This window comes from Halichoerus grypus, chromosome 7 (genome assembly GCF_964656455.1).
Source record: "Halichoerus grypus chromosome 7, mHalGry1.hap1.1, whole genome shotgun sequence".
Taxonomy (NCBI): Eukaryota; Metazoa; Chordata; class Mammalia; order Carnivora; family Phocidae; genus Halichoerus; species Halichoerus grypus.
In genome coordinates, this window is record NC_135718.1 from 76,217,582 (window position 1) to 76,243,773 (window position 26,192).

Here is a 26,192-nt window from a genome sequence, read left to right on the forward strand (position 1 = left end):
GCCAACCCCCCCACGCCCCTCACAGCCAAAAATCCGCATATAACTTTTGACTCCCCCAAAACTGAACTACTGACTGTTAGCCTTACCGATAAAAGAAACGGTTGATTAGCACGTATCTTGTATGCTATATGCATTATATCCTGTCTTCTTACAGTAAAGCAAACTAGAGAAAAGAAAATGTTATTAAGAAAATGATAAGGAAGAGAAAATATACTTACAGTACTGTATTGATTGAAAAAAAAATCTGCCTATAAGTGAACCCACCAGCTCAAACCCCCGTTGTTCCAGAGCCTCAGAATTCATTAAACACACATGTGTATGTTCAATGTCCCTTGTTAGATCCAAAGGCGGGGTCAGTATATTCTATATTTTTGTATGTGTCTGCCTAGGAAAATGTTCACAGTCCAATCATATGACAAATATATCTAAATGCCAACTCTGCACAAAGCGCGGACCCATAACACTTGAGAGGACATGCATGTTACAAAGCAGACTCAGCATGTTTCTGTGGCAGGGGTCCACTCGCTTTCTCTGCACAGGGCCCGAGAGAACGTATTTTAAGTTTTGTCGTCACACACTCTTGATTACACTATTCAACTCTGTTGTACCGTGAAGGCACCAGAGACGACACATAAACAAGTGCGCCTTGCTGTGCTCCAATAAACTCTATTTATAGACACTGAAGATGGAATTCCATATACTTTCTTTGCATCACAAAAAAGTTACTCTTTTGATATTAGTCTGAACCTCTTAAAAAAAAAAATGTGAAAACCTTTCTTAGCTCAGCAGCTTTGATCCACAGTCAACCCCAGGTCTATGAGACAGTATGACAATTGGGAACCTAACTGAATTGTGTTTTTTATGGACGATAATGGTGTAAGAAGCTGTATCTTAGGATGATGTGGGATAGCCGTTGGTTCTGCCACAAATCATTGGTCTTCTTATCTTGGTGTTTGATTTAGCTTGTTGGGGGAAATGACTAGCAGTTGGTCAAAATTAACTGTGAGTTAATATCTTTCTATTCAAAGCCTCTTATGATTTCTCCTATTGTTTCTCCCAAGACAATATCAAATGAACTAAAGGAAAGAAACTGACACTTATCTGCTCCCTCCCCCCCAGATCGGAGCACTTAACGGCAACCCCACCTTCTCTGCAAACTCCCGCTCGGAGGTGGTTTTATACGATGTTTCTACAGGTGTTGGCAGGAGTACATAGCATCTTAATCCTTAAATTGTGGCAATAGGGGACATCAAAAAGCTGACTGGCACACCTTCCCACGGGTAACGTGCTGAATAACTCCACTTTTGTTTATGATCCAAACTGGAGAGGCAAAAGCTCACTGGTTCGGTTCCAGCCTCCCGTACGTGTCAGTGGTTTTAGCCCATTCCATAGCAATTACCTGAATAACCAGCTTCGCATAAGGGGTCTTCTTCCATAACTTAACCATCGGTCATATGCAGAGATTACGAGCCCCACCTTTAATAGTGGTCTGATTTCTGAATGCGAAAATCCTGGTCTGCTCGGGTGCTTATCAGCTACAGAAGGCAGCTGGAGAAGTGACAGCGAGGTCACAGGGGAGCCGGGCCCAAAAAGGGCTGACGGGGACCTGGAGAGCCTCTAGGACCCCGAGCAGGACAGTGTCTTCATCTGAGCTCGAGTCTCCTCTGCAGACAAGCTCGCTCTCCATCTCTCTGTGCATAAATGGTGAGCAGAAGACGACATGCCTTTTCTATTTGGGAACATAAAAGCATTCTTTTCTTTAAGGTCCTCTAGGAAGTTGGAAACATTAGGGGAACTACAGTCCTATTATTTAAAAAGGACCAAATTCATGGCTTTCACTACACAGTATATAAAGTCTCACTGGTGAATATTAACACCAGTTTCCACTTATTTAGTGAGTATTATGTGCTGGATAATGCTACACATTATTTCTCGCTTTCCAAACTACTGCAGATCGGTCATCTCTCCATTTTATAGATTAAGACACTGAGGCTGCAAGATGAAAACTGACCTAATGCTACATCGTTTTGTGACAGGATTCAAACCCTGGGCGTCCATTCACTGTCTGATGCTTCTTCCCGTGAGGGGAAAATCCAGAATTTTTTTAACAGAAAATTGTATGTGATGACTATCTTCCCAGTATTTTTTAAGTTGCTAGATGTTAAAAATAAAACCTATCTCCTTTCTCCCCCACACCGGATGTCCGTCCATCCACTGCCTCTGTGCGGGGCAGCTTGTCAGATATTCGGGAAAGGCAGCGACTCAGACCCGGTTGCTGCCCTCAGATAACCACTGGTATGAGGGAGGCAGAGAATCAGCTAGAAGGCAGTCGGCGTCCTCATTGCCACGTGACTTGTGACGGTGTAACAGGGACCCATGTCCCAGTCTGCGGAGGAGAGGCTCCAGCAGCATCCTGCTGGGCTTGACCAGGTGACCGGGGAAGGTGAGGCCAGGCTTTCCAGGTCGAGAGAGTGACAAGTGCAGGGATACAGCAGAGACAATGATTCCAGACTCTTTTATACATATTTTTAAGACTTTATTTATTTGAGAGAGAGCAAGAGAGCACAGGCAGGGGGAGGGGCAGAGGGAGAGGGAGAAGCAGGCTCCCTGCTGAGCAGGGAGCCCGATGCGGGGCTCGATCCCAGGACTCCGGGATCATGACCTGAGCTGAAGGCAGATGCTTAACCAACTGAGCCACCCAGGCGCCCGATTCCAGACTTTTTTTTTTTTTTTTTTTTTGATTCCAGACTTTTTTAAACCAAAAGTCCTCAATCTCGAGTGTACATTAGGATTGCCCAGTGGGCGTCACCCCCGGACTTTCTGGTTCAGTAGGTGGGGTCCAAGGACCGGCACTTCTAGCAAGCTCCCAAGCAACGCTGGTGCTATGGGACCGCCCTTGGGAAGCACAGCGCTGAGCATCACAGCTCCGTAGCCTCGGCCGCTCATTCAGACTGGGCTGTGCTCTCTAGGTTTTATCAATTCGGTGTTCATATCCACGTGGGACCTCAGAAACCATCTTTGCATTGCTTATGTTTACTAAGACATCCATAAATCTGTCAGGTTTCCTTTTTCTCTGGGTCTGAAAATTCCCCTGGCAAGGAAGCGATGAATCATGGAATTGAAAATCAGGCTCGTGGACGAACTGGCCGGTCCAGGCACGGGGCCACCGGCTGGGGTGGCCGGCGTGCAGACGCCTTTTCACCCCCCTCCAGCCCCCCCAGAAAACTACTGGCCGGTCCAGAACAGAGGTGGTCAGCCGCACATCCTGCTGGGCTCATGCGCAGCTTCTCGCCTGCAGGGTCTGCTTCAAGAAACATCTCCTCCCCCAGTCCCACCAGTAGCACTAGACAGACGTCTCTCTGTGTCTGGGGGCCATGAAAACAAATCAGGTAATTTCACACATCTGCTTGTTGCTCCTAATTTGTATATGCCTGAGCATTCACAGGAGGCAACTAGCAATCCTAGTTTTCAGCCAAGGCAGCAGAGGGTAAGCAAGCACCAGAGAAAGGAGCAGGAACCAGAAGGGAGCTGGTGCTGGTTGCTAAAGCTGCTGCCAACTGGCCTAACAAGGAAAGTGGGAGGGGGGAAAGAGAGGGAAAGGGGGTGGGGGGGAATGAAAAAAAAAATAAGGGGAAAAAATAAGATGCAGATCTATTTCGGGCTCCATCCATATATACACCGTCTTATCGTTGCGGTGATCATCAGTGGCCTCACCCTGCCCTCGATGGCATTGTCCCCAAAGCTTCCGACGTCCTGAATCAAACAGAAGAATCCACGTCTCCAGATCTTACCTTAATGTTCCCAGGGTTCTTTCCCAAGCCACTGACTTGGAACTCACACTCAACCATCTGCTTCCTATGCCCTTTGAATAACTATTTAAAGTAAGTTGTTTGAGCTTGAGTTGCACCAATGGAAGAAAATCTTTTTATGGTTCTTCCCCTGCAAGCAACAGGTTCTTCCCTGGACAGCAACAGCACTGAGGAATTTAGAAACAGAGAGTTCTACAAAGTTACAGCTAGAGAACAACTCATTACCTCCATTGTCCTCATTTTACCCAGGAGAAAACTGAAGCCCAAGGTGGGGAACCACTTGCCCACATCATATGCTAATTAGTGAAGGTGACCCTTAGCTGTTTTGTTTGCTTTTACTTTGTTGCAAATTAAGTTTTCCTGATGATACTAGTAATAACTGTAATCATTTAATACTTGGTTTTTACTACAGACTAGACACTGTTCTAAATATGTGTATTAATTCATGTGATCCCAACACAATCCTGGGAGATGGGGGCTCTTTTCTGTCATCTCCACTTTGCTGCCTAGGAAACTGAGGCACAGAGAGATCTAGTAACTTAATCTTCCACATCCATATGTAGGAGAAATTGAGAGGGGCTCAATTGCTAACTGGTGTGGGAGCCCTAAGAAGGCAAATTTGAAGGAAAGCCTCATCTATGCTAAATTATAACCTGAAACGTACATATCTTTATAATATATGTGTCTGTGACTACGAGGCCATGTAGCCTAGTGCTTTGTCATAGGCTATGAGCTGCTAGAAAAGAGGGTCCCCGCACCCCTGGTGTGGCACGCTGGCTACACCCACTAGGAAGAATCCAATAAACCTGATGTGATGAGGTGACATTTACCCATGGGTGTGATTTCTATTCAGGGAGATGCCACAGGTTTAAGGCTACTTTTTGCATAGAAAGGATTCTCCTCTTCAAGATTATTGGAGGATCGTCAGGCCATAGTAGTTTAGGAAATATGTATCCAAGTGTTTCCCTCACATGGGATATTTTCCTTGTGGCTTGGGAGAATTTCCTGCCTATTTCCACCCTCTGTATGCTTCTGTTGAAACATACAAATTATAACAATGAATCAGTTACTCAGTAGAATGAGTGCCCGCCCCCTTTCTGACCCATCATTGTAAAGTATAAAACAATTAGTCTTATCAAGAAGCAACATCTCTCAGTCCATAATGCTGCTTCCCCCCACTTTCTGTGTGGCTCCTTTTTTTATGCTCAGCTTAATTGTCACTTCAGCAGAGAGCGGAGCCCACCCCACATTTTCTAAAATAGGACCCCCCATCTTACGCATCCTTTAACTCCACTACAGAGCCTGTTTATTTCCTTTGCAGGACTTCAGTTGTGTTCAATTTATTTTTTGAAGGATTCTCTTTTCTCCTGGGATGTAACCTTTTGTTTGTCTGTCTTGTTCATCCCAAAAGTCAGCTCAGAACCTGGCATGTTTATTTTCTTCATTTAGCAAACAGTACCTGTTCCCTATGTACCCGGCATTCTAAGTGCTTTATTAATTTAATCCTCTTTACAATCCCACATTCAGGTACTCAATAATCGGTGTTTTACAGATGAAGAAACTAAGGCACAGAGAGATCAAGTAACTTGCCTAAAAGGCACAAAATGGGTATGTGGGTTTAAGTCTAGCTCTGGGTTTGTGTTCAACCATTCCTTTTAACAAATAGTACATACTTGATTCTTACTTTTAAGACATACGAATAATTTAAAGAAATGCAAGGAAAGGAGCAGAGAATGAAATGTCTCCTACGTTTTAACTGTATCTGTTTTCCCTCTACTTTACTTCTTACAACTTTATCTCTATTTACCCCCACCTCTAATCTCCACTTCTAATCTCTTCGTCTTCTTTTTTTTCTTGAAGTATTATTGAAAGTGCGCCTCTCCTTGTAAAATCTTTCTAATGCAAATGAAAAACCGCACTGGCAAAACTGAAGTTACAAAGGAAGTATATTTATCTTAGGAAAAGAGAAACCCATAGACAAACACTCACGGAGATCAGACCTGGCTTGATCAAAGTTCTGTTCTTGGGAGGGCTAGCCTTGCCTGTTTTATGTTGGCAGACTACAGCCCCCACAAGACAGGTCCACATCCTCACCTGCCTGAATCTGTGAATGCTACCTGAGCTGGAAAAAAGGGTTTTTGCAGGTGTCATTCAGTTCAGGGCTTGAGATGAGATCATCCTGGATGCTCTATGTGGGTCCAGTGACAAGTGTCCTTTATAAGACATGGGAGAAGGCAGTGTGGCCATCGGGGTAAATAGGCGGGTGTGGCCACAAGCCAATGAGTCCATGAAGCCACTAAAAGTGAGAGAAAGCATGGGAGGGATCCTCTCCTAGAGGGTCTGGAGGAAGTGCAACCCTCTAACACCTTGATTTTAGACGTCTAACCACTGGGAGAGTGAGAAAATAAATCTCTGCTCTTTTAAGCCACCCTAGTTGTGATTGGTTAAGGCGACCACAGAAACTAATGCTCGGCCATGTGAAGATTGAGTAAGTGCTTCTCAGTTTTCATTAATGAAGCTTTTGGAAACGAGTTTGGTTCATCTCGTATAAAGGGATGACAAAGCGTAAGAAAAATAGCTTATCCCGGGCATCTTGACGTATCTTTTTTCTTTTTGTTACTCTAGCTTTACTGGGCGTGCCTGGGGATGGATGTAGAGTAAATCCAGCATGTGTGTGGCGCTTGCTACTAAGTTTTGTTTTTTTAAAAGATTTTATTTATTTATTTGACAGAGAGAGAGAGATAGTGAGAGAGGGAACACAAGCAGGGGGAGTGGGAGAGGGAGAAGCAGGCTTCCCGCCGAGCAGGAAGCCCGATGCGGGGCTCGATCCCAGGACCCTGGGATCATGACCTGAGCTGAAGGCAGACGCTTAACGACTGAGCCACCCAGGCACCCCGCTACTAAGTTTTAAATATTTCTCTTCCTGGGTTGGCATGCAACAGGTCATACGGAAGGTCTGCCCTGGTCCCTCACCGTATTGGGCGTTGCGGAGGGGAAGTAGAGCCGGAAGCCTGTCTGTAATTTTGATGCTTTTAATTGTTTCCTTCTGTTCAGCTGGACTGTAATTCCTTGAGTTTAAAAACATGCCACGAAGTTTGTTAAATATCCCTCAAAGCCTTGGGAGGCTATATTCGTAGGTGCAGAGTGAATCTTTGCTGAGTGGCTCGTAGAAAACAAGGGGACTATGCTTAGCCACCAGCAACAGATGTCTTACCAGATAGAAGACGTGAATCATACTGCTGGTCTTGGTTCCTTCTCACTGCCAAAGAACTTGCAATCCGTTGTCTGTTTAGAATCTGATTGGTAACAATTGGGGCTGGAGAGGCGACCGGAGACGAATGCCTGAGGAGGATGTTTAGAGATTGCTGGAGAAATTATAATAGGCAGGCATCTTAGAAGAAATGGGAAATAATTGATGTCCTTGAAATACCCCCCCACTCCCCAGTGGGTGTCTTGATTCTGCTAATAGGTGACGTAGAAGACACAGGCCAATCATGCAGGACATCAGTTCTCAAACCTTCACATGCATTAGAAATACCTGCAAGGCTTGTTAAAACACGGATTACTCCAGAATTTCTGATACAGGAGGTCTGCAGGGGGTCCAAAAATTTGCACATCTAACAAGTAACCGGTTGACGCTGATGCTGCCGGTCCGGGGACCACACTTTGAGAAGCACTGGTCTAGGAAACTCATTTGAGGGAAGTATACACTCACCTAATGAAATTGGTTGGCTTATTGCAATTATTTGGGATCACTTCTTATACCCTGAGAGAAATAGCACTGCATGGTTTTGTGCTGAAGCCCTCGGTCTATTTTTCGCAGCAGATCTGTTTATTTGGTGATAACTCTAGTACCAAACAATGACTATGTGATGGGAACTCCAGCAGCCACATCAAGGAGAGGGCACACCTGCTCCCTGCTTCCCACATACATACTGGGACTAAGCCACACCACCTGCAGGGGCTTTTCCCTCACAGGCCACCAAGGGCATCTTGAGCTCCTCCAAGGCCCATTTCAATGGAGTGCAAGGTGGTTCAGCTAAACAGCTAACTGGTCCAAGTGCACTGGGTTAAAATCGTTCTTCAGTCTCTCTCCTTCTCTCTCTTTTTTTTTTAAGATTTTATTTATTTATTTGACAGAGACACAGCGAGAGGGAACACAAGCAGGGGGAGTGGGAGAGGGAGAAGGCTTCCCGCTAAGCATGATGCGGGGCTCGATCCCAAGACTCTGGGTTCATGACCTGAGCTGAAGGCAAACGCTCAATGACTGAGCCACCCAGGCGCCCCTCTCTCTCCTTTTCTGATCTGTCCCATGGAAACTAACCTCTCTCGGATGCCTCTCTAGAGAGTTGAGGGGAATGCTAATCAAAAGGCTCTCACAGTGATTTCTAAATGATCTCCTAGTTATTTCTAATTGATCAACAAAATTCTGTTAAGATACTGAATACCGCATAAGCTGCTCCCCTAATCTCTCATTAGGTGTCTTTTGTTACTACAAGCCGGTCATGTGACAGTGACATTTTGGAGGAAGCAAGATAGGGATGGTTCCTGGTGCTTGTTGAGGCAGAATCTAAGCCTTGACTTCATCTTCTCTGGTGCCCAAACCTTGGTGAAAGCACAGAGGAGAGTCTTGGGTTGGAACTCTAGGGAGCGCACAGTAGCTGCCGAGCGATGGACAGCCAGCAGAATGGGACGGGAGATGTGCTGCAGTCCAGTGACTTGGGGGTATGTGCATGAGGGTTTCCAACCATGATGGATATGTATTCTAATTTAAAATATCACAGGGAAGAAAAAAATAGACGTTCCCATGGAAACATTTTCTCGGGGCCAGCTCTTCTGTCTCATTATCATATCTTATTTAAATATTTCCTGGAATCAATTTCAATTTAATCCTTCTGTAGGTCTTCTATCTTCAGTGGCCATGGATAGCATAACATCTGGTCAGAGGTTTTCTTTAAATAAACTGCAAAATTGTAGGCAGTTCCATGGTTTTCCATATGTCTGCTTGTGCTTTCAGTAGTTGCAAGTTTAATATCACGTGAAGATGTCATTAGCATTCATTTCTGGATCTCTCATTAAGAATGTTAAGTTGGCTGAACCTAACATTCCTTCAGGAACCACAGTAGACACCTGCTTACAGCTGGATAGGGTACCGATGGTCACACATTTGCTAACTGTATTCCAGCCTGGTTCCAATAAGCATTGCTGGGCCTCGTGGTGTGAGCCACGTTGTACCAAACACGTGGAGGACATTTTCCCATAAACGTGTCTCTGACATACGACCGTATGAAAGTGACTTCCTCTTTGTTATTCTTTATCATTCTTAGAAAAACTAAATCAAATGTGAGGTTTGCATGTCCTGATTTGCCCTTTTGTCATCATTAAAGGACCGCGTATGTGACTCACGATCCGTTGGCGTTCCCCGTGTTGACAGATGGGTCCCTTTACTTCTGGCTCTGCGTTGACACCAGCTCGCCAGCAGAGGGAGCGCACTCTTCCTTTTTTTTCTTATAATCCATCCTCCACCCCCCCCCACCCCCCGTCCTTTTTGAACCCGATCATTTGGTAGCATGCAGTGGAGACTCATGGGTTCTTCATTCTGGAAGCTAATTAAACTTTCAGAAACCTAATTCGTTGGGATACATCATACCTGGGCAACTTAAATTTCCTTCCCCACAGCATCAGAATTTCCAGCCATTGTATTTGTGTGATGGTTTGTTGAGATATTTTTGAAGAGAATTTCATCACCTCTAGATATACAGACACACATATTGAGTTAGTTAGATGCAGAGTTTTAAAAACTTTCAGTTCCTCAATCGTAACCAGATCATCTCAGTTGTTATTGGAATTAGGAAAAAAATTACTGTGAAGCTAATAAAGCTAAAACTTCAAGTTCTGTTCCTTTACAAAGCCCCTGGGGGAAAGTGGAGTGATGGTATTTTATACTCATAATTTTGTATTCATTTTTTAAGGTTTTATTTATTTATTTGAGAGAGAGAGAGCAGGGGGAGGGATAGAAGGAGAGGGAAAGAGAGAATCTCAAGCAGACTCCACGCTCAGTGCGGACCCTGAGATCAGGACCTGAGCCGAAATCAAGAGTCAGTCGCTTAACCGACCGAGCCCCCCAGGTGCCCTGTATTCATTTTGTTAAAGGGGGACCATAAAGTTGTAGAAGCTCCAGTCTCCACAGAGTCCGTATCTGCCCCTGACTGCAATATACTGAAATATTAACTCTTATAGAAAGCCTTTTCTTTCACCACCTGTTTTTATAGTTGAAAGGGTTTCTTCCTTTTGAGGTGGTGGTAGCTCATGGTCACTGTGGTTTTTTCTCTGGAGACAAATGCATTCTGAAACCAGTACTCGTGTGTCAGTAGGAATGGCAACGAGGAATAGACTGGAAGATGCTCTCTATTCCGTGCCTTCACGGAGAAGCCCAGCAGTGTGTTCATCAGCTTCCCTGAATAATTAACTTTCATCAGGAGTTTCCAGAGTCAGGTTGCCTAATTTGCCAGGGTCTGGGAAGGAATCAGAGATTTAACCAATTAGCCAAATGAGGGTCCCGCCAGAGGACAGCACGCATAATGAGGGAGGTCAGAACGAATAAGACAGGTTTGTATCAAAGAAAACAAATTTAAACTCAGGGAGGGCCTAATCCTAGAATTCTGTAATTCTCCCATGAACCATGACCTGCTTCATCGACTGCAGAGGAAGAGGAATCAAATGTGTTGATCCTCGAGCTAGCCGTGTATGAACACAGCGTTAACCATGTGCTCAATGCCCGTTGCAAGAAGACCCCATGGGTAGTGCAGGTTAAAGAAAGCACAGTCCGTAATCCCGGCACTGCTCCTTAACTAGTCCGCTAGCCCTTGGGCAAAGTCTTAACCTCTGAGCCTGTTTTCTCAAACATAAAATCCTGAGAATATCCGTCTTACAGAGTTATTACGAGGACTTACCCTAATGAATAAATACATACTTAGAATATATATATAATAAATACGCCGCATAGGGAGTAGGCACTCAGTAGATGGTTGTATGACCCATTATTGTAGAAGTGGTCATGTCACAGGTCCTGCCGTACACGCCGAAGGAGAACAGTTCAGCACGATACACAGCTCTGTGCAACACGGCTGCTCGGTCTCCAGTATTAATGTGATGTGACATGTGGAAGCACCGATATCATAAGGACTTTAAAATCATTTGGGTCCGGGAGTTGGCAAGATTTTTTTTTTTTTTTCATTTAACAATAGATCGTGGACATCTTTCTCGTTTGGTGCAAATGTATTTATGTCACCCATACTATTTTTTTTTTAAGATTTTATTTATTTATTTGACAGAGAGAGAGAGACAGATAGTGAGAGCAGGAACACAAGCAGGGGGAGTGGGAGAGGGAGAAGCAGGCCTCCCACTGAGCAGGAGGCCCGATGCGGGGCTCGATCCCAGGACCCTGCAATCACGACCTGAGCCGAAGGCAGACGCTTAACGACTGAGCCACCCAGGCGCCCCTATGTCATGCATGCTTAGAAGGAGCCGAAGAACAGAAAGCGGGCCCATCCGGGATTCATTCTCACCTTATGACCTTGATTTCGTCCTTCCGAGAAGCATGGCCACTCCACGGTGGTATATTAATTCTATAAAGCGTTCGATGCTTTGTAGGTCAACAGTAAGATGCGGTTCACAGGGACCACAGATAGAGACTTCACATCAAGGCCACGGAAGCATACGCTTTACGGGTATTACCGGAGGAAAGAGAAACACAAGCCTCAGAGGGGAGGTCCTGTAGGTGTGCACACTGGGCGAGCAGGTGGGTCTGGCTCCGACTCACGCCCCTGCTGGGTTACACGTGTATGTGGGTGCCATTCCTTGCCCCCCGGATCGCAGGGGCAGGCGGGAGACACGATGCTTCTGAACTTATTGGAGCCAGGAACCCTCCAGGCCTCGACCCCTAAGCGAGGCCCTGACAGCAAGCGCCGGATCGCTCAGAGGAAGTGGTTTGATGGGGATTTCTAAAAATAATTCCAGGCACCAAACCTCAACACTCACCCCGAAGTTATATTTTGTTTTGCTTGTATTCCGAATCCTTAGTATAATTTCTTCTTTTCTGCCTAAATACATCTTTTCATTTTATTGATTTCATACTTCTGGTATTTAATTTTTCCCATCCATATTCCTCTCGAGTTTTAGAATAAGGATTCGCCCTGTTTTGTTGAACTGGTTCAACCTTATTCCTTTGCCTCTTTGTTTTTAATCCCATGGAGCCAGAATTAATAGTGATGTGAGCTCTACTTTCCATTTGGTTTCAGGAAATCCAAAACAAGAGATCATTGTTTTCTAATATTTAATTGTCCAGGCTGTGCCAAAATATACATTTTACTATTTTACTTAATTCTCACAGTTTCTGTTCCCATTGTTTCATTTTAACAGAAAGGTAGTACTTTCAACACAGCAGTCTCTTTCCTATGCTTTATCATACTTGAAGAATTTTATTTCCATTTTCTTTCATCAAACTCTGTCGCTGTTCTTGGAGGTTAGTGTTTTCGAGCCCCCGTGCGTCTTCTTTGTCATCAGGGTCCTTCCGTGTCTGCTCATTTATGTGATTTTCTGCTCGGCCTTGTGACGTGGGCTGGACGGTCAGAGGCCAGCTGCTGTGAACGTGAACGCATGGCCCTTTGCCTTCTTACTAGGATTCCAGGGGAGCAACTGGGGAAAATGAGTCTGGAAACCAGCCATTTTCTTTTTCCGGGCTATTGTAAAGATTTGCAATGGCCACAGTCGCACTGCGCTCGGCAACATTTCACTTAAGAGGAGTTAGAATCTTCAGTGGACACTGTGTCTCGTGCACTTTCCTGCCCTGAAAACTCCTTTTGAGTCAAGGTCGTAGGGGCAGATGAATCCCAGATGGGCCCCTCTTTATATTCTTGGGCTTCTTTTAAGCATGGGTGACGTAGATACATTTGCACTGAACGAGAAAGATGTCCACGATATATTGTTAAAGGAAAAAAAATAGCCAGACAGACAACATAATACCCATTGGGTGGTTGGGAGCAATATCTTGGGTTAGACTGCCTTGGTTCAAATCTTCACTCTGTCACCTAGAAGCTGTGTGACCCTGTCCCAGTCACTTCACTTCTCTGTGCCACTCGTTTTCTCATCTGGCCATTAAATAAAAGACTCTTAACTCACAGGATTCTTGTGAGGATTAAATGGCTTAATATATGTATAAACACAGAGAGCAGTGCCTGGCACATTGTGAGTGCTTAAAAACATACATCTATAATGTCACAAGAGAACACATTTTGGAAGGACATATCCATTCATCTAACAAAGATTTACTTACTAAATAAACTGTTACCTACGTGGTTACCTCTAGGGACTGGGAGTGGGAGAGACAAGGGCAAGAGGACCGAATTTATGCTTTATACATTTAGGTATTATTTGGAAATCGCTAGTTCGTAGCCGACCCCCTAGGAGGGTTGAGGTTAGGAAAAGACAGGGATCTGGCCGCATCTGCATCTTGTAATTAGCAGGGGGACCCGGGCAAGTCTTTGCACCAGCTAGTGCACCTGCTTCCTCGAGCTTCAGGTGGACGGCTTGCCAGTCCCCCCATCGTGGGATGACTGTGAGGAATACACGAGTTCATACACGGTACTTGGAGGAGCGCCTGGCTCCCTGGAGGACAGACGTTACCCACGGCAGTGGTGGGAGGGAAACAGAGATCAAAACCCACAGCCCCTGGGTCATCACGATGGCTGTCTTTAAAGTTATGAAGAAAGAACTTACAAGGCATGTCCCTGAAAGGACAATAGAACTCAAACGAAAATTGTGGGGTCTTGTGTTCCTTTCCATTGTTTCCCTCCCTCCCACAATGCCTGTGAATGTCTCGGCCACACATAAATTCTTCGGGAGCATCCCAGAGCCGTCTTGCCAGCATGTTTGCTTTTTTTCCTGTGACTGGAAATTAACTCTCCCCGTTCCCCATTTCTGCCTCTTTTTCAGTAGAATTCATTTGATCCTAAGGGTTTTTTTGCTTTCAAGTCATTGAGAGGAATCACAGTTTCGCTATGTCTTTTTCTTGCCTCATTTGCTTTTATAAGAAAATGTGAGGGACGCCTGGGTGCCTCATTCGGTTGAACGTCCAACTCTTGATTTTGGCTTGGGTCATGATCTCAATGTCCTGATCTCAGGGTTGTGAGATCGAGCCCCACATCGGGCTCTGTGCTCAGTGGAGAGTCTACTTCTCTCTCTCTTTCACTCTCCCTCTGTCCCTCCCCCGGCTCGCGTGCTCTCTCACTCTCTCTCTAATAAAATAAAATATTTTTAAAAAAGATGAAAAGTGAATATTATTCATATTCCCTTATTATATATGCATCAAATACCGATCCACAGAACATGTTAACTACAGAGGAACTGCTTTACTTCTATCGTGGTTATGGATTCTAAGACAGACTTGGAAACTCCAAAAAAAAAGTAAAAATGTCTTTTTACGTTGCCCCCAAGAATTTACAAACTAATAGTAAAATGAAGATGTGTAGATACAAGAAGCGATGCATCAAATGTTTGAGCGGGAATAGCACAGCCTGCATGGCCACCCAGGAACCAGCACATCCCAGGGGCGTCAGCTCTGGGTGTGATCACGTAGCCAGAGAGAGAGGACCCCTTGTTACACACCTGCTGAGCAATGGCAATTGTGTCCCTTGCTTTACCTTTTATCTCCTTGAATGTGTTTAACAACCACACGGTGTTATTATTCTTAATTTTCCGGTGCTTGATCCTCGGGGTTCAGAAGTCCCACCGCTCAGAAATGACAAGGTAGGACCCACACCCAGACAGTCACCTCCATCCTCGCTCCTTCAGGGGATGCGACGAGTGTCACTGGTGTGAGGTCCAGAGTTCGGTCAGGGGCAGCAAAGAATGATCACAAAATAATCTGTGGTGCTTGTTTTCCCAGGAGACTGGATTTGCCTTGTGCCCATCACAGAGGGACAGTTGAAGGGATAGGGTGGCTGAGAACTCATCTTTCTCCGCAGTGGAAGAGGTTCAGCCCCTTGACGATGGAGATCCCTCTTTCCCAGCCACATCACCTTCCTGTCCTGAAAACCAGATTGCACAGATTCTGTATCTTGTTGGGTCACCCCCGCCAAGTGGCACAGGATCTGAAGTGGTCGTGAGAGACCAGGGTGGTTTCTCCACCTTCCCCGCCGTCACCTCCGGAGCCCACGGCTCACCTTCCCTTCGAGTTGCTGCTCACCAAATGCAGCCTCGGTTTCTGCCTTCCTGCCACCTGTTTACCCTCCCTGCACCTGCATCTCCTCCTCGAGCCCTCCTATCATAAATGCCCCTGCCCTAAGTGTAACTGCGTTCATCCCAGTTACACTGGAGCAGAGGCAACACTTCTGGGTCTGCTAGGGGTAAGAATCTGTGGTGGATCTCAGAGTAAAACGTCGAGCGGGAGAAGGTGGAACCTTCCCTCAAGGCACCTGCGGTGTACTGAGAGAGAAAACTTGTAACACTGTGTGCTCTGATGGGAGCATCTGTAGGATGTGCCTGCAACACTTTGCATAGGCTGTTCCCTCTACTCGGAACGCTGTGCTCTTTCTTTCCTGCTTGGCAGCCTGGCGTTTTCTTTCTCGAGATTCACCAAATACCCTCCCTCTCCTTTGCCACCTCCTTGCTGACTCAAGGAAAGCTGATTATTGACGCTAGTCCTTCTATCGCACCGATTTAACATAGTTGATGGTGTCTCCAACCAGTGGTTTCTGGGGAGCAAGAACTGTCTCCCCAGTCCGAGGCGCGGTAAGCACTCAAACACACGGACTATCTCAAATCACGGTGGAAGAGCTGAACAAAGTAGGACGAGGTGGATTCCAGCGGACGGGGAGGGTGGAAAGTGTGATTTCCAGAGGAATTAAATGTGAGCTGATTCTTGAAGAGTGCCAGGACATGGTCCAGATTTTCCTGGAAAATGGGATGCTACAGTTTTCAGGATCTCTGTTATCACTACTGGCCTCTCGGGCCAGGTAGTTCTCCTCGGTTGTAGGGGGTTGTCCGGTGCCTTGTAGGATGTTGATCGGCATCCCTGACCTCCCTCCCACCCCCAGGCACCAGTAGCACATTCTTGCCAACTGGTGACAAGAAAAATGTCTCCAGACATTGCGAAGTGTCCCTTGGGGGCACAGTCGCCCTGGGTTTAGAACTCAACAAAGCTTGGCTCTTGTTTAGCCTTGAAAAAGCCATTCTATAAAATCGAACTAACAACAACAGAAACTTACGAGTCTTACCGGGTGTTGAGGAACTGCTATGGACCAGTCAGGCTATGCTGAGTGTTTTCTATACATTCTAGCTAATCCTCAAGTAGGATAATCCTCATTTTATAGATGAGGAGGCAGGATCAGAGTGCTCAGGCAATTGCTCACAGGGCAGAAGGGGGATGTTTCCTAACCCTAACGTGCTCTGGCAAGGCTTGGGGGCACCCTTGTCTGCACGCCTTCCAAGTGACTTCTGCTCCCTTCAGTACCTGTGGGAATTGGGGGGCAGAAGGGGGAGTGCAAACAGGCTGAAGGTTAAAAGGAAATCAGATATAAGAAATATGTCCAGATACAAAAATAAGTACTCTGATAAATACAGATCTTGAAAAGAAATCATAACTAGTCTAGCTTCAGCAACCCTAAAACATAAATATCAAGCCAAAAGAGTTTGTCAGCTGTGCTTTCAGGGTTCATGTGAGAAATATGTAGTCCAAATGACTGTTTTCACTAAATTTTTTCATCAGAATTATTTCTGCAATTATATTAGCTTTGATTAGTTTACAAGCACTGTTCCTTACCCGTTGTTTGAAGAACTCATAAGTGAATCTTAGATCCTGAAGGCTTGCAGTGGGCAGGATCCGGACACACTCCTTTCCTCGTTTACCCTCAGAAAAGAGTAAGGACTGGGGTAAGGAGTTGGCCCCTCAGGGCAAAGGGGCCTGATGTGTGTTTAAAAAAACTACTTCTCCTTTGATTTCTATTTCTTGCTGTTTGGCTAGAAATTCTATTAACAAAAGGTTTGGGGCTTGAGAGTGCTGATGCAGATCATGAGTCCAATGTAGACTTTTGTTTTTGAGGTAAAACCCTGTGATTTCAGCAGCGACTGTCATGCATAAGCAGTAGCGATGCAAATACTTTGCCAAGCGTCCTTCATTTTTGTGGTCAAATTGCCTAAAACCTCTGAAAGGCAGCAACCAAGGGAGGCAGCATGATACATCGACTTTTTAAAAACAAGCTTTGTCTTTTTTTAAGTGGAATTTGATTCCCATTTTGGCATTCCGGAATGTTCTGTTCGCGACATGAGCAATTGCACCATATTAGGGCACATCTTTCCTCCTGGCAGCTCAAAATGAATAACAAGAGCTCAGTTCACAAAGTTTGGTTCTGACTGCGAGTCTGCAAAGGTTGGATTCCCTTTAAAAACACGTTTGATTGCAGGGGATTTGTTGACCCTCTTTGATATCCTCCAGGGACTGCATGACTGAGCTAAGCGGAGGTTCCCGGTCACCAGCCCGGGAAACGCGCTGCCTCTGGGCACCTGCCCGCAGAGGTTCTTCTCCGATTCGACTTTGCCACCTAGTGGCTGGCTCTGGTATTGCGTCTCCCCGACCCACACAGCTTTGGGCAAAGTCCTTTTAGTGGCTGCAGATGGTAATGAATGATGACGGCAACAGAGACCCTCATAGCAAAGAAGGCGAAGGGAGACCCACAACAAGCCCTGAAAAATGATGCGTACTGGGTTCTGAATACGGAGGCAGCACTAAATAACTGATCTGAGGGAAAAAGCGTGGTTGTGAACTGCAGAGGTATTTTGGGGTTTTTGCATGATTTTTCACAATTTGTCACGATTATAATAGTGATAAGAATAATAGAAGTGGAATTAATTTAGACTTCTGGAAGAAATTAATTTGCACATTTTTCATCATTTCGGGAGGCTTACACATTGACAGTCCCCAATCCTTTTTTTTTTTTTTTTTCCAGAACAGGTACCGCCAGGACGGCTTATAGAAAGTAAGAGGACTTTTGTCTCTAGGAATTCATCATTAAAAACATGCCTCACACTTACACTGCCCTTCCAGGTTTCCCTAAGCACTGGCACGTGTGTTTTCACGTTGGATATTTACATGTTTTAAATTTTAAAACACTATCTAGAGATTTTACAGATTTATAATCCCAGAAAATGTTTTCTACAACTAAGGGGGAATATGTTTCTCAGAGGGATCCTTCCCTTCCCCCTACACTTAGCATCCTCAAAGAGTTACTTCACATTTTGTTTCACTTTCTCATTTTAAATATTAATGAAAGATGCCAAGCCACCCACGGCGGTGGCTTTCAAACATTGCTGACCAGGACCCACAGTACAAATTCCATCTTACATCATGACCACATATATGAATATGTGTGTCTTCAACAGAAGTCTTCGGAACCATGCCCTGTTCCACTGTGTGTTTTCTTTTTTTATTCTCCTGTTGGCCCACTAATTGGTTTCTGACTTCTTTTCTGAAAAACTCAGTGAATCGGTTCTGTATGTGCTTGTAAATAGAACATAGTGAAAACGGTCTGGAAAAATATATACTCGGAGATGAAGTCAAGAACCAACCTACCTATGCACAGATGTGAGGAATCCACATGGAAGGCGAGGGCCTTCCTCCCAGAATCCAGGAGTGAAGGTGTTCAAGGCAACACCCACTGGAAGGATCGTGTTGAGATAAAAGCACGGCTTCCTTTGGTCTCCTCGCCAGTGTAAGTCAATCCAGTGAGCAAAGATTATGAACTCCCTTGATTCGAAACGGACAAGCTCTACAGCATGGAGGCTGTTGAGTCAGGATGAGGAAGAGTATGGTGCATGGAAATCCTACCCCCCTCTCAGGGAGAGCACCTTAAACAGAAGGCCCACATTGATCATTTCATGTGGATCTCACCCAGGACCCCTGGTTCTTAGGAAATTGCATAGTGGGGCGCCTGGGTGGCTCAGTTGTTAAGTGTCTGCCTTCGGCTCAGGTCATGATCCTGGGGTCCTGGGATCGAGCCCCGCATCGGGCTCCCTGCTCAGCGGGAAGCCTGCTTCTCCCTCTCCTGCTCCCCCTGCTTGTGTTCCCTCTCTCGCTGTCTCTCTCTGTGTCAAATAAATAAATAAAATCTTTAAAAAAAAAAAAAGGAAATTGCATACTATTTATAAAATGGCAGGTGTATGTGAGGAAAGATATTAGGTGACTTTTTTGTTCAATAAGTATTTTTAGATATTCTTTATGGAAGCTGTTATGACCTTCTGATTACTTTCCTCAGATGTCATACTGGCCAGACTTCCACTGTTGAGCCTCCACAGCATGAGGATGCTTTTAAGAAGATGAGTCTGGCACAGAGGCAGGGAGAAGGTTATGGAAAATGTCTCAGGTAATGGGACCTGAGTGAAAGTTGGGAGGAGGAGGTGATCTTGTTCCCTGGCTACATACGGACACCCCCTTACTAGATCCAGCTTCGCTGTGAAGAGAACGGGGGCACCAGAAATGCACCCCACTCGGGCTGGGGATAGAAGATGTGTGCTGTGCAGAGACATGGCTGTTTTGAAGGTCCGCTCTGGGGAACGAGGGAAGAAAGTTCCCCACAGCGGTAGGGAGAGAAGGTCCATGACTGACAGAAGGACAAGGATGTACTGTGTCAGATAGGACATGAGCCATTTATGCATGAAGTGTAATATCATCTTTTCAATCCATTAATACTCTGATAAGGGAGTAAGGAATTTTATTTTTAATTTTACTTTATTATATTTTTTTTGAGAGAGAGAGAAATTGCAAGGTGGGGGCAGAGGGAGAGAGAGAGAGAATCTTAAGCAGGCTGCACGTCCAGCATGAAGCCCGACACGGGGCTTGATCCCACAACCCTGAGATCATGACCTGAGTCAAAATCAAGAGTCAGATGCTCAACCGACTGACCCACCCAGGCACCCCGGAATTTTATTTTTATATAACAATTTAAATCTCCATTTTCAGGCCCCATTCCACATCAGGAATCAGCACACACTTAGCAGCTTACAACAACATTCATTTACTATTTACTATCACCAGTCCTCAGGTGTGGTTCTTCCTGACCCTCTCCTCATGGAGAACCAGCGTCAGGGTGGAGGGCAAGATTCCAGGATCTGCCCCTCAGTTCTCTTCCCTGCATCCCTCTGGCTTTGGAAATGTCTATTTTTCTCATTAGGGACATTACAGATCAAGCTGAAACCTTTTGTGTCCGTCACCCTCACCCGCATCGTCTTCCCCATCCAAGACGTCATTGCCAATGTATGATTTGCATCTTTGTCTTTTTATGAGACTTTTAAACATAAAATGTCAGGGCGCCTGGGTGGCTCAGTCGGTTAAGCATCTGCCTTCAGCTCAGGTCATGATCCCAGGGTCCTGGGATTGAGTCCCACACTGGGCTCCCTGCTCAGCGGGGAGCCTGCTTCTCCCTTTCCTTCTCGCCCTGCTTGTGTGCTTTCTCTCTCTCTCTGTGTCAAATAAATAAATAAAATCTTAAAAATAATAATAAAATAAACATACAAATATCTATATAAGATATCACTATTTTTGTATGTGTTTTGTTGCTACCTAAATCATATCATGTTTATTCATCACCCCACAACTTGTTTTTTCTTACTCAACAATATATTTTTAGAGCTTTTAAAACTTTCTCTATTCATGTATACATCTGTAACTTTCTATATATGTATGTATCCAGCCATGAAAGCTCTGCCAAGACCAAAGTCATGAAGCTTATCCCCTGTGTTTTCATCTGGAATTATAACTTCAGGCCTTATGTTTAAGTCAAGAGATGATACATACATACATACATAGATGATCGATCGATAGATAAACTTTTTTCTGCCATATTCCCCTTTATTACCAGATTTCTTTTATCCACTGTCAAACTGATGTTCTTCTACTTTTCCTAAGTTTTATCATGACAACACATGCTTCAGCCAACATCTATGTAAGTCCCCTTGTGTATTACTATATGCAAGACTTTCTAGAGGACAGATACCTAGAAATTAAACTGCTGACTCATGGTGTGGTGGACTTTTTCCATGGCATTGATCCAGCTGAATCACCTTTTCGTAGTAGTTGTATCAATGTATTTACTTTAATGGGGTCAGGAGGCACCTGTCGCATTTGCCTAATGTTTCGGCCAGTACACCATTCCTTGATGTTTAAAGACTGCAATGTTTAAAGTTCTGTCTCTACCGGAGTGTTTCAAGTCTACTTTAAAAAGCAAACTTTGAGGGGCACCTGGGTGGCTCAGTCGGTTGAGCATCCAACTCTGGTTTGGGCTCAGATCATGATCTCAGGGTCGTAGGATTGAGCTCCGCATCCGGCTCCCTGCTCAGTGGGGAGTCTGCTTCTCCCTCTGTCTCTGTCTCTGTCTCTGTCTCTCAAATAAATAAAATAAAAAGCAGACTTTGAGCATGGTCTCCCTGTGTTCTTGCAGTAACAACCCAACGTAGAGGACCCGAGAGGTTGGCCTTGGTGGAAAGCGAGCAGCAGATCGGTGAAGACCCCCAAGAATTAGCTCACCACACCACGTTTCTTGGCCTCTTCATAACCCACAGAGAGTAGGTGGTGGCATTCCATGGGTTCTGTTTGTTTTCTGGTGATAAGCACACGTAACATAAGATCTACCTCCTGAAAAAAAATATAAGCACACACTGCAGTGCTGTTAGCTGCAGACCCAATGCGGTGCAGGACGTCTCCTGCCCATACTCAGCTTGCATCGCGTCTGTCCCCTGAATAAGGAGTTTCCTGTTCCCTTGTTCCCCCCACACTCGGTAACCGCTAATCTACTCTCTGCTTCTATGCGGTCTGCTATTTCAGACACCTCGGCTAGGTAAATAACGCTGTATTTGTCCTTGTGTGACTGGCTCATCTCACTTAGCACAATGTCCTCATGGTTCATGCATGTTGTCACATACTGCATTCTTGCCTTTTTTAAGGCTGAAAAGTATTCCGCGTATGCACGCACCGTATTTCCTTCATCCGTTCATCCGTCCATAGATGTTTAGTCTGTTTCTCTGTCTTGGCTACAGTCAATAGCGCTACGATGAACAGGGGAGTGCTGAGGGCGTTTCAAGATGCTGATTTCAGTGCTTGTGGGTGAATACCCAGGAAGCATTGCCAAGAACCGTGTCATGAAGCTCATCCTCCGTGTTTTCTCCTAGGAGCTTTATAGTTGCGGGTCTTATGTGTAAGTGTCTTGCATCCATTTTGTGTTGGTTTTTGTGTTGACTTTTGTGTATGGTATAAGATTGGGGTCCAGTTTCATTCCTTTGCCTGCGGCTGTCCAGTTTTCCCAACGTCTTTTGTGGAAGAGGCTGTCCTTTTCTCGTTGTGTATTCTCAGCACCCTTGTCAAAGATCATTTGACCATATATACATGGATGTATTTCTGAGCACTCTTTCTGGTTACACGGGTCTCTATGTCTGTCTTTAGGCCAGTATCATACTCTTTTAATTACGATAGCTTTGTGATATATATTTTAAATCAGGGATTGTGTTGTCTCTAGCTTTGTTCTCTCTCAAGATTGTTTTGGTTCTTCGGAGTCCTTTGTAGTTCCACATAGGTAATTCATCTTTACAGAGGAAGAAATGTGGTCCCAGAGAAGTCAGGCCTTTGGCCAAGGTTGCCCTCTTTCTCGGCCAACCCAAAACTCAAACCCAAATCAAACAGGCTCTGAAGACCATGGTTCTTCAACTACTCTTCACTGCTTTCCAATGAAAAGTTATTACTGATAACATCAGCATCGTATTTATTAATAGAAGTGATGTTCATACATCTCATTGTATTATAGCTTCAGAGGAGTGCCCATGATTTCCTAGACAGTTCTCCCCTCACAGCTATAGGTCATAACAGGTTTTAATAATGTGCTTTGCCCATAATTTCCATTTCCTATTCAAAAGGCTTTCTTTTCCTTGATGACATGTTCACCTACCAGATTCACATCCTTCTTTTTGCTTTCTTGCATGAAGATATCAGAAGGAGACAAGTGTAGTTATTTGGAGTGAATGCGTGATTATTAACTATTGACTTATTATTGTCCTTTGGATGTTGTATCACATGGGGGGATAACAGGTTACTCTCCTTGAAGGGTCCTTTTGGAACGGTAAAATTTTTGCTCAGTTCACAATCTATATCCATGGTATGATGGACAGAGATGAGAATATTTTTAAAATAAGAAAAAACACATATCTGACACTTTTAAGGGGCATTCGATATTGAATTGGTGTTGAATTATAAAGAGAACAATGGCCACTGGTAGATATGCCAAAGAATTTAGGTCAAAGATCACCTGTCTAACAGTTTGTGATTCACAGAGTTTCTAGTGATTAGCCAAGAAGCCGCTAGGCTTCAGGAGCCCCAGAACGGGTATTTAATGAACCCAATATAGAGAGCGAGTCCCACCCATGGGTAGGACTCAATTTTGGTTTCTTTTATATTCTGTGTTCCAACAAAGAGAATTGGAATGGAATATTATATAATTTGTGGTGCTCTCCAGATCACAGGATGAAATGAACCAAAAGAGAAGAATTGATCTAAGGCATATTTCTAAAATTCATACTTACATTCTTCACTAACATTGGTCAGCTGAGCAAATTAATTGGCTCTTGATTTTTTACAAACATAATATGATTACCTGCAGGGAGCAATCTGACATTGCCTAAAATACTTGGTGCTTTTTAAAAACTATTTTATTAATATGCCATATCTCAAATAGGGGGTAAGTCCATGGAGGGGGGAGTCCTGATTTACTGAATTCAATGGCACCAATCATAATGACCTAAAGCTACTAGTGGTTCAATAAAAAGTGTTGATGTTGAGAGTGGCGCTTACGTTAACTGGGACTGTTTGGCTGCAGATGACAATAACCTATCTCAATAGCATAGGCAACAAAGGAAATGGTTGGCTCCCATAACCTGCAAGGTCAAGGGGGAAGGGTTCACTTCAGGAGTGGCTAGATCCAGGTTTTTTGAGAAGACATGATCATGCTGTCTCCATGCTTCACATTGCCTGCCATCTCTCTCTCTCTATGTTTGCTGGCTTCTCAGATTTTCCATGAGGATATAAATATGTCACCAGCACCTGGAAATCCCAGAGAACAGAGAATTACCCTCTCTCTTTCCAGAATCCATATCAGCTCCCTTAATTTACTCTTACTGCTCCTGTTTGCATGTTCTTCAGGCCCATTGCTGAGGTAGGGGTCAGGACCATGGGCCTGATGCCCCAAAGAGGAGATATCTACTGCATGACATTGACAAGAAGAAACAAAGATGAGAGGAGACAGATGTATCATCAACACAAATACAAAGCACTGGGATTATTGGCCATTACAGTTACTTATAAGAAAATCAGTCCCCAGACATGATCAGCTCCATGGGACATGACGGCAGAGACTTAGAAGGTGTTTTAAGAATTTTAAAAGGCGCTGTGGGAGGTTATGTGAGATTCACAGCACACAGCAGGGTCTGTGGTGGGGAGGGGAAGCAGGAAGAAGGGAGGAATGTAATATGGGCTGCAGTCCAACCCAGGCATGGACAAGAAACTTAGCCACTATGTCCTGGAAGCTTTGGAATGAAAGATGTTGGGGAGAGAAAGCTGTTCACAGAGTGTGTAGAAGGTAAAAGAGAAATGCAGGACTAAGGGTGATCATGTGAAGAAAAAAGTAATACTCCTCTGAGCACATGTTGGGGAGGACACCAGAGGGACACCTCGCCTCCCCAGGAGGAAGTGTCTGTTAACCTCAGAGACAGGACGTCGAGCTAAGGTGTCTGGTTCAAGACAGGTCTGTTCTCATCTATCCATATGGGTGCAGGTGTGATGGGGAAGATGGGCAGACGCGCTTTAGGAACTATGGGAACCTGGGAACCAGGTGGAGGGAGAGAGCAGATAGATCTTCCACATTTGCATCCGGGAAGAAACCCTAAATGCAATTGAGTACCCAAACAGCATGTAGCTCTTCCCAAATATGGACATCGCTCAGTGGGAGCAAGGTAGAGACAAGGATGAGTTGACCACACCCAACAAAACCCAGAGGAGTGACAAGAAGTAAGGAAGAAAACTCCATCCAGGGGCGCCTGGGTGGCTCAGTCGTTAAACGTCTGCCTTCGGCTCAGGTCATGATCTCAGGGTCCTGGGATCGAGCCCCGCATCGGGCTCCCTGCTCGGCGGGAAGCCTGCTTCTCCCTCTCCCACTCCCCCTGCTTGTGTTCCCTCTCTCGCTGTGTCTCTCTCTGTCAAATAAATAAATAAAATCTAAAAAAAAAAAAAAAAAAAAAAAACTCCATCCATCACCTATAATTGGAAATTAGTGCGTTGTAGGAGATTTCATCTATGGATTATACCAGACGTCCTTAAACTATTCTTCTCTGTAATAGAAAAACAGGTTAAAATATTTAGACGATTTTTTTTTTTTTACTATTTCAAATAGTGCTGAAGTAACTATATATATAAGTAACTATATATAACTATATATATAAGTGTATATATGTATGTAAGTGCATGTAAAATTATATGTGTGTGCTTGTGTACGTCCAACCATTTATGTATTTTATGTGTATGTATGCATGCACCCACAATACATATATACTACACATACACACTATCAGCTCCTGGGATCTGGGAATTTGTGTATTATTCTTACAGATGCTGCTAAATTACCTTTCACATTGTTGACCAATTTACACTGTAGCCAAGACCACAAAATTCTTCCCTTCACACTGTTGTCAACACTGCCTGCATCCAATCATTTATATTTTGCTCATCTTTTACGTGACAAATAGTATCTCATTTAACTTTAAATGCACATTAATTCCACTTTAAAGAGGTGTGTAACGAGTTTTAGCCAGTTGAGAGAGGCTAGTTGTATGCAGCATCTGGATAGGCTGGTGGACAGTTAGAGCAACATCACAGTGCAACGCGGAGGTGGTGGGCTCAAGATGATCTGGGTGGGAATCTCTCCCCCCTTCCTCCTTCACTCATTAGCTTGATCTTTGGACACATTACTTAACTCTCTGTGTCTCTGTTTCTTATAAACTGTGATTATTTTAAGGATTAAATGAGATAGGGGCGCCTGGGTGGCTCAGTCGTTAAGCGTCTGCCTTCGGCTCAGGTCATGATCCCAGGGTCCTGGGATCGAGCCCCACATCGGGCTCCCTGCTCGGCGGGAAGCCTGCTTCTCCCTCTCTCGCTCCCCCGGCTTGTGTTCCCTCTCTCGCTGTGTCTCTCTCTGTCAAATAAATAAAATAAAATCTTTAAAAAAAAAAGGATTAAATGAGATAAAGTATATGGTGATTTGCACAACATCTATCATGTGGGAAGTGTCCAATCTATAT

General features: G+C 44.6%; 1 protein-coding gene across 19 annotated transcripts in view; it reads left to right on the plus strand.

Moving 5' to 3' along the window:
• The window catches only part of CHRM3 (cholinergic receptor muscarinic 3), a 479,705-nt gene that overhangs the window by 443,417 nt on the left and 10,096 nt on the right, over positions 1-26,192 (plus strand). For 6 of the 19 annotated variants that reach the window (XM_078077757.1, XM_078077758.1, XM_036066813.2 and 3 more), the window contains 3 exons: positions 17,818-17,842; positions 18,375-18,574; positions 19,118-19,225. The exons of 4 other annotated variants lie outside the window; for them this stretch is intronic. In XM_078077757.1, the coding sequence (XP_077933883.1) occupies positions 18,414-18,574; positions 19,118-19,225 (269 nt within the window). In that variant the 5' untranslated portion in view covers positions 17,818-17,842; positions 18,375-18,413. Of the gene's footprint in view, positions 1-17,817; positions 17,843-18,374; positions 18,588-19,117; positions 19,226-21,298; positions 21,423-26,192 lie in introns of those variants that run through there. 9 more of the 19 variants (XM_036066821.2, XM_078077761.1, XM_036066823.2 and 6 more) reach the window with 8 other exon arrangements.